Below are 9,674 nucleotides of genomic sequence, written 5' to 3'. Positions count from 1 at the left end.
AATTTTAGGAGTAGATGTAGTTTTTAGAGAGAGAGGTTCTCTCCTCTCTCTTAGGATTAAGATTTAGGACTTCTCTTAGTTTTAGGAGTGACTCTCAATCCCAGGTTCAATGTTCTTTTTATTTATTTTCCTAATTTAATTTATGAACTCTTCCATGTTACATTTGATATCTTTATTAGAGTTAATTGAGGTATTTCAGATTTATGATTGCTTTCTTTTATTTATATAAATAATTTAGATTTTTCCCCTTTGGCTTTGGTTGAGTCATTGGAGACTCTTGAGTTATCAAACTCATTGTTAATTGAAATTGGAATTCTTCAAGAATTAATTCGAGTTCCACTAACTCTGACTTTTCCGAGGAAAGACTAGGACTTGAGGAATCAGAATTGATTCATCCACTTAACTTACCTTCATAGTTAGAGGTTAACAAAGTGGGAGAAAAATCCAATTCTCATTACAATTGATAAGGGTAACTAGGATAGGACTTCCCGTTTTCATATCTTGCCAAGAGATTTTATTATTATTATTTTATTTTACTTGTCACTTAATTAACTTTTTACCTTGATCCAAAACCCCCCAATTTACAAACTCATAACCAATAATAAGAACATACCTCCCTGCAATTCTTTGAGAAGACGACCCGAAGTTTAAATACTCGGTTATCAATTTTAAAGGGGTTTGTTACTTGTGACAACCAAAACTTTTGTAAGAAAGGTTGATTGCTTGGTTTAGTAACTATACTTACAACGAGAGTTTATTATAACTTCTAAACCATCAATCAACAGTTCTTCAATCTTCTCAAAACACCACTCACCAAAACACTGGTTTCTCTCCTCTATTTTTCTGAATGGTGAGAAATCTTCTTTTGTATCTCCTTGCATGTTGCTGAGTTTCTCTCTCCTAGATTAACTCTCGAGCTTTGTGCTTCACTAACCCACCATCTCACTTTTTTCCATTAATCCTCAAAATAGAAACTTTGGTTCTGACCCTTCTATGTTGACCGAAAGCCACATAACAGTAGAAATAAACATTTTCAATGGTAAACCCAGATCTTGGCCATTGAAAAACAACTTGGTCCCCAAGTCACACTTATGACCGTAGATGCACAGTAGTGAAGAACAGACTTCATCTTTTCCTGGTATCCCAATATGGAGTGGCAGAGAGTTGGGATGAAGAGAAGAAAGTAGTATGCATGCAATAGGAAATGGATTACCTTTAACCTTTGCTTTAGCTTGATTTGGTTTGATATGGTTGATTATACCTCAACCTTTCTTTGCTTAACCTTTTCTTTCTTTCTTCTTCTGTGAACAACTTAGGGACTAAGCTTTCTCTCTTTCTTTCTCTGAGTTCTGACTAAGACAGGAAAAAGTGAGCGTAGCTTTTTGTGAAAGCAAATATGAGGGAAATGCTTGCTGTTGGGCTTGGATCGGATACCCATCAAGCAACCCGTTTGATTACATTGGCTTAGATGGTTTCATTTCTTTGAATCCTTTGAGCTTCCTTTGTTTGTACAGCCCATCAGTCTTGTTTTAATTTCATCCAATTGGGGTGCTGTTGTGTATTGGTTTTAGCCTGCATTACTTAACCAAAATGATTAAAAACTAATTGTGTAATTAGCCTAATAATCTAATGTTTGTCATCATCAATTATATTAGTTAATTTTTAACTCAATAAATAAATAGTAGAATAAAAAATTAAAAGGCACAATATTGCCATTGTCATCCTAAAAAACTGCAACTAACTGAGTTCCTTTGTATTTTTCATACAAATATGAGCCATCTACTTGTACGATTGGTTTGCAGCTCCTTAATGCTTTAATGTAAGGATAAAAGTTCCAAAACACTCGCGTCATTATTCTAATATCCTCGACCACCTCATTCTCTCGATATGTTAGTGCAGTTTCGATCTCGACTGTTGTTGATGACTCTTTTTGTACCATTGCTTCAAATCACGACGGTAAAGTTTTATAAGAAGCTTTTCAACCACAAAAAATTTTCGCAATCATCTTTTGCTTAGACAACCATATTTTGCGATAACTTATTGTATAATTGAATTTCGATTGCACTTCAACAATCACATATGTCACCTTTAAAGATGGACCCGTTTCAACCAATGGCTTTATCACCTCTGCAATTATGTTTGAGTTCAGCTTGGCATAATCTTGAGAAATGATAGTTTTGGTGCATGGTGACTATCATTGTACTGCCCTATAACCCAACAAAATTTTCTTTTAATAAGACTAGCCATGATAAGTCAATTGCCACTTGTTCCATATTGTACACACTTTGTATAAAATATAGTTGGCTCTGTCCGGTCGATGTTAGGCTCCGGTAAATCAACCTCGACTAATTCTTCAAACTCAACATATAACTTAATAACCGACACTTGTGCTCGTGTTTGCTAATAGATCGAAAACATTCCGTACATATTTGCTTCGTCAGCCATGCACATACATTATTTAAAACTAAAGGAAATCACTAAATACTAACCAAGGTTGCGAGAACCGGACCGGTCAATAAACCGGTGAGGTCACTGGTTCAATGGTTCACTGGTTCGACCGGGGTTCAACCGGGGTTCAACCGGTTTAATTAAATATTAAATAAAATTATTTAAAAACCTAAAAATAATTTTAAATATATAAATTCAATAATTTCTAACTTAATAAAATTTAAAATCTCACATAATAAACTATCCATAACTTAATATTAGAGGTCCACAAACAACTTCAAACATCAAAGTTTATAACTAAACAACTTCATAGATCATTAAAAAAGAGAAATATAGTGATACTAAGAAACCCAAAAGAATTTAAATTGGGTTTCAAACTTTCAGCAGCAAATCAATTAATCAACAGTATAGTTATAACTTATGAATCCAAACTAATCTGAAAACATATCAGCAGAAAAAACTAAATTGAATCGAATTCCAAAGTCAGAATCCAAATTAAATTGAATTCATAATTACATCACCATTCAACAAATTGAATAAATAATGTCTTCTGGCTGTTGTTCCTGTTCCATCTTCAACACCCAGCAAAAATAAATTAACCTTCAACAAAAGTAACTCAAACAAATTAACCCAGCAAAGAAAATATTTAATCAAATCATTCAATCAATCATTATTTCAGAAAAACAGTAACTTGGATTAAGCAAAATTATCAAACTCAGAATCAGAAATCAAAGAACCCAAAACCCAGAATCGGTATTATTAACAAATGTACAAACCAAGCAATATTAATTAAAGCAGCAGCGCTTACCGGCGGCGAAGGAGGAAGGAAAGTGAGGCGAGGGAGGAATAGGAAGCGACGGGCTGATGACAACGGAACAAGGGAAGTGAACTCGAACAGAGAGCGACAGAGAGCTCGAAGCTCAGACACAGAGAGAGTGAGTGAGAGAGAGAGCGCGCGCTTGAAGAGATGACGATCGACCGGAAAACCTTCGCGACGGTTATGCCACGGGGTCAACGCTTCCTTTGTGCGACGGTGACGAGAAGAGGAAAGATGAGAAGGGATTGGCGATGAGAAGAGTGCGACGGCACCCACGATTCCCGCCGGCGGCGAAAGCACCATCTAACGGAGAAGAAAAGTTCGGCCATGGAGGATTGTGATGGCGGGCTGGTGGCTGGGGTTAGGTTAGGGTAAGGTTTCTGATTCTCAGAGATGAGATGAAAAGGTGGGGGTGGTGTGGGAATGACGCGTTGGAAAGGGAAAACTGGAACTGATTGTGATTATTAGGGTTACGCGTTTTGCTTTTGCCATTTTCTCTTTTTTTTTTCTTTTTTTTTTAAATAGGGCAAAACGACGTCGTTTTGCATGTCTGATTTCAAACCAAAAAACCGCCAAAAAACCGGACAGTTCTCCCGGTTCACCGGTTAACTGCCGGTTCGACCGATTTTTCCACCGGTTTTTTGCTAGACGGTTTTTAACGTTACTCGGACCGGCTAGGTGACCGGTTCCCGATTTTTCTGGTTGAACCGGCCGGTCCGGTTCGGTTTTCAGAACCATGATACTAACACACGCTGTCTATAAAGAATATTTGTCCTTTATAATTCACGCTTTTCAGATCTTAGGGATTACTATGAGTATTTGCGTGAATCTCTGTTGAAGTGTCCCATGCTTCATGAATTTGAAAAGCATAACTGTTGATTAATAGCAGAATCAACCTTCATTAACTATTTCAAAAATAAAACATGATAAAACACAGAAAGCTTTATTTTGAGTTTTTTTATTGAGTAATATCTGAATCGGTTTCTAAAAAGTATTTAGTCAAGACATTTTAATTTTCAATAAATTTTTATTACCAAATCAGTCTTCAAACCTTATTATTTGTCTATAGAGAGATTGATTTTAGAAATTTAAAAACTTTTAAAAACTGTTATGTCTTTATTAAATAATGATAGGATTAATTTGTCTAGTTCTTTATCAAAATTTGATGTAAAAATTTATTCGTCTAAGAACATAGAGTTAGAGACTAATTTGGTTAAAATTTATTGATAACTAAAATGTCTGACATAACCTTCTGATTCTGTGGTTAAAGCTTACTTGTTATCAACTTGATGCTGCAATTTTCCACAAGTTTTAGTATCAAGGGGATAAAGTAATAAGGTACTATACCCAAGTCCATCCTTGGACCATGCAGCTTCATATGTTGTTAATCTAACAAACCTACTTCACAAGTTGCACCAATGGAAATAAAGCATGCAAATAAGGCATAGCTGTGTTATGAAGATTATAGCCATTTATTTCAAACCATGGATCATTGACTCCAATATCATGAGGAACATCACCAAGAACCTTTCTGCGAACCATTCAGCCATCAACTAGAGCTTGCCTTTTTTCAGGATCATGCATCATTACGGCCGCAGCAAAGTCTCTTTGGACACTGAGTTCAAGTTTGGAAAAAGCATGAGCAGTGCAAAAGATGAGTAAAAATGAACATCAAAGGTAGGTATTCCACATTGGATACTCAATGCCTTCAAGATAAAGAAATTGACCAATGTTTTCTTCCCCTTCTTGAAGCAGATTTACTCCATATGCTAACTTTGATGCAGTTGGAGTGTGTATAGAGCTAAATCTTTCAAGAATGTTCATAGCAGTATAACTCTGGGGCGATAAATTCGGACTCTCTAAATCATATATGAACCCATCCAGCGAAAATTTTCTTTCCCCTAAGCTAGCTGAACTATGCACTGGACCTGAACCATCTGCAAAACAGAGAATGATGTCACAAATTGATGACAAAGACAGTCATAACTCATAGCACATAATCATACAGAGTCTGAAAAGTTTAAAGCAAACAAACATGGCTTAATTAGCTAATATATAAAACCCATGTTTTAGAGAAATACCTGTCCAAATTGTGAATCCAGAATTGAGATAGTAAAGCTCATTCAGAAGGGTTATAAGTCACCAAAAACAAAATTCAGAAGGGTTGTAGGGTACCTGCACAACTCTGAATGCTTCTGAATTTTTAAAGTACAAGAATAAAGTTAATAAAGAACTGAGCATTACCACTCAGGAAGTCTTTAGTCTTGAAGGATTGGTCTTTGCCAGTCTTCAATCTGAGCCTCCCATTGCTGGTGCCCTATGTCACCAATTCATAGAAGCTTTAGTAAGTTATTCATGAAATCTATTAGGCTATTAGCAATTATAACTATGGTGCATGCTTTGGGAAATCATCTAAATTTTGACATCAAAGAAAGAACAGAAAAGAAAAGAGAAAATTTTATCCATAGTCTGGCTCTTCAAAAATATATCTATGGATATAATTCTCAATAAGTGCAATCAACGAAAAAAGGGGGATGGGGTGGGGATAAGAAGAACAAAAAAGCAACAAAAGCTGAGAAAACAGCATTACAATCTGCATCATCATATCTTTATTTAATCAAGAGAAAAAACTCAAAATAGCCCTGATAATTACTTCGAAAGACAACGAGGTTCTTGACAAAAAAAAACCCAATCCAGCCCCTAACAATTACCTTGAAAGGACAACGAGGCCCCTGTGCCAAAAAAAAAATATCAGGAGCTGGATTGGGTGTTTTTTTTTTTTGGGGCCTCGTCCTTTCGAGATAATTATCAGGGGCCGGATGGGTATTCACTCTTTAATCAACTCAGCCATTCTGATATGATGAGATGTACCATGATATAAATTACAAAGTAACAACCCCTATATTTGAAAAATCATAGAATCATCAACATACTAAAATAAAGATAAAAAATGACGTAATGTAAGAAATTATAAAAACCAATCCTAAAAGATTGCCCTAAGATATTACAAGATACATCATTTTTAAGAGTTCAAAAGGGGTAATTGTTTAGGCTTCCAATATTCTGAAACAGTGATGCTTGACAGGACTTGAAGTCTTCAACATTGTAATTGTCATAATTGACAAGAAATTATTTATGATACCCAAATAAAGGAAAATCCAAGTGCTTGTGTTATATATAATGCTTAGAAGCTAGAAAGAATAATCAGCTTTATCCAGGAGAAGAAAACATGATGGAACCAATGACTTAATATAACAGAAACAATGAATAAATATTTTTCAAGTTTCAATGAAATATTGTGAAAATTATAAGTTATCCTCTTAATCTGTTTAATTTCATTTCACATATCCTTAGCCGAGATACCCTTGTGAGCACCAGATATAACAAAGACAGGACATACTGAGATATGCACATCCTCTGTCTCCTCTGCTGCAATTGCAAATGTGACAGGAGGTCGCTCATTCGTAGTCCTATAGTATCATCTAAATTAATTGATAAATTCCAAAATTATTTATCATTCAAAAATATAGTAAGGGTTAAGGCTTTACTTGTGATGTAGAATAACACCATGCACTTTGTCATTCGCCCTAGCATAACATAATATGTATCTTGAATGTTAGAATAAAAAGCAATTAAATGGGAGATTTTCACAAAGAAGGTGAACAAGTCACAATTTTCTTACATCTTTGAATTAAAATGATTGCCAGTAAACTCAGAAAGTCCTCCAACAGAAATCTGAATGCATACATCAATTGTTTGCATTAAGCACCCCAAGGTAATAGTAAATAGTCAACAAAAAAGTTTCACTTACAGTCCATGTGAAAAGCAAGGTGACATCTGCTGTTGTTTTTCCAAAATTATTCAACTGCATAAACAACATTCATCGCTTATTAGGAGCAACATATGTATCAAATTCTAAGTAAAAAGAAATTGAAGTGACTCTTGCCTACCACAAAAGTAAAAACTGATGATGTAACGCAGCAACAAAATAGCTTCAAGTGTAAATTAAATTAAACTCTCAGCAGCCAAATTAGCTTATCGGAATCATAACAAGAATAATGCACTAAATTAAACTTAGAGTCAAGTCGAAGCCACTTAAGATCATAAAGGTTTTACAATGAAACAAAGAGGTGAAGCAAGGAGTTGAGAAAAATACCTATGGCAAACGTTCTCCAACGAAAAATGGCATAAAAAGATTAATGGGAAATCAAAAGAGAAAGAATGGCTTGAACACTACTGAAGCACGAGAACAAAAAATAGATGAAATAAGACAATAATGTAGGACAAGTAAAAACTGGCATATTTAATGAACAATTTCAATAAAGAATTCAATGATGGTGACAATGAATATGAAAATAACTGATTTCTTCAAGGAGTAGATAAACTGTGAATAAGATTCCAACAAGTATTGTGAATCATATTTATTGTGATCAAATAAAACAACTTACATAGAAATTTATTCAATAATTTTATATAGAAAGTGTATATACTATATAACATAGAAATATATCATGGAAAATATTTAACTTAAATTGAAGTATGTTTTATGAATTTGCCTTTTCTTTTTTCCTTTATAGAATGAAAATAACTTTTTGCTATGAACAACAGATAATTCTGTTACATCTTGTCTTTATTTTCTTATTTAAGGCCGTCATGGTAAATATGATTTTCACAATAAATAAAAACAATAAAAGTATTATTAGAAAAGTCACTTATTCTTGTTCATAAAAAAGAGACAATAATAACATTAATAAAACAAATTTTTATTACTAGCTTCATGTAAATACAGCAAATAATCAAAAGATATATATTTGGTAGTTTATTATTTCATATAATAAAATATCATGTTTGAAGTTTGAAAACCAAACCGCTTGTGGAATGCTTATTGAACCGTAGAATTAAATGTTCAAAAGATTTAAAAAGATATATATTTGGTAGTTTATTATTTCATATAATAAAATAATATATTAATATATATAAGATATTTTTTTTAAAAAGATTTAATTTTTTGTAGTTTATTATTTTAAACGGATGAACTGTTAAAATACTATATCAGTTTGACTAGTTAATCGATTTTTTTAATTTTTGAATTAATTCTCTATCACGATTTATATTAAAGGGCAAAAATAATACACATTACTATCAAAATATATATTAATTTAAATTTAAAAATATAAAAATGCACATTAATTATTCGAATAAAAAAAACTAACAACTACATTAGCCATTAACTTTCTTCGCTTCAAATCTTGAAAGTACTTCTCTTCTTGTTTTCATATTTTGAAAATGTTGAATAATTGTTTCATGATCAATTTAATTGAATTTATGGTGAGAAGTTCCAAAATATATTTGTGAAAAATCATGTTCTCTTGGTTGACAATGACCTTTTTGCAAATAAGCTCGTCTAACTTCTTCTCTGTCATTTGGATCATAATTTGAAATTTTGGGTCGTTGTCCAGATCCAGACTTTTCAGATTGAATTCGAAGAACTTCTTTTTATTAGAAGAGACTAATGGAGTGACTTCAGATTCTAATGGTAGCTTTCTTTTAAAATATTTTTCCATTACTATTTCTAAAAATAAAAAATATATATTCTAAATTAATAAATTGATCCATTCACTTTAAAAATTATAAAATATATAAATTCATGAAGAGAATAAAAAATTAGATTAATACCTAAATTATAATTGCTTGAATTATAATTTGTAATTGAAAAAAAAAAAAGAAACAATGAAATTGAAAGATACATAGAGTCATAGAGAGTTATATAAGAAAATAGAGAATTTAAAATTTACTTTTTGATGAAGAGAAGATGACCACTAGAAAAGGAATAGAAAAAAAAAGTTGAAAATATGAAACTAAGAAGAGGGTTTAAGAGAATAAAGGGATGGTGACAGCTGAAATTTGAGAATGGGAGAAAACTAAATTTGATTAGGTTAACTAATAGTCAAAATGATAAAAAGATAAAATGAATTTGAGACTTTAAATAATTGGGCTAAATTTATTTGTAGTGAGGTGATTTTAAATAAATGGGACATATATATATAGATTTTTTCTAATTGAGAATAAACAAAAATATATAAATTCATGAAGAGAATAAAAAAATAAATTAATACTTAAACTATAATTGTTTGAATTAAAATTTGTAATTAAAAATATCAAAAAGAGAAATAATGAAATTAAAAGATATATATAGTTATAGAGAGCTATATAAAACAAAATAGAGAATTTACTTTTTGAGGAAAAGAAGATGACCACTAGACAAAGAATAGAAAAAAAAGGTTGAAAATATGAAACTAAGAAAAGGGTTTAAGAGAATAAATGAGTGACGGCCTACGATTTGAAAATAGAAGAAGACTAAATTTAATTAGGTTAATTAATAGTCAAAATCATAAAAAAATAAAATAGG

General features: G+C 32.2%; 1 protein-coding gene and 1 long non-coding RNA gene across 2 annotated transcripts; both read right to left on the bottom strand.

The window, feature by feature from the left end:
• LOC107611729 lies at nucleotides 2,872-3,719 on the bottom strand. Its single transcript, XM_016313626.2, has 2 exons — nucleotides 3,257-3,719; nucleotides 2,872-3,020 (listed from the first exon to the last, which is right to left on the bottom strand). Exons 1-2 carry the CDS (start codon nucleotides 3,566-3,568, stop codon nucleotides 2,973-2,975), a joined length of 360 nt encoding a protein of 119 aa, XP_016169112.1. The 5' UTR covers nucleotides 3,569-3,719; the 3' UTR covers nucleotides 2,872-2,972.
• Nucleotides 4,484-5,987, bottom strand: LOC110266127. The gene is made up of 3 exons (XR_002353109.1): nucleotides 5,510-5,987; nucleotides 5,347-5,440; nucleotides 4,484-5,202 (listed from the first exon to the last, which is right to left on the bottom strand). It is a non-coding gene; the product is annotated as an uncharacterized LOC110266127 (long non-coding RNA).

Source organism: Arachis ipaensis, chromosome B08, assembly GCF_000816755.2.
Source record: "Arachis ipaensis cultivar K30076 chromosome B08, Araip1.1, whole genome shotgun sequence".
In the NCBI taxonomy this organism is placed as follows: Eukaryota; Viridiplantae; Streptophyta; class Magnoliopsida; order Fabales; family Fabaceae; genus Arachis; species Arachis ipaensis.
This window is presented reverse-complemented; position numbering and strand designations above follow the sequence as displayed.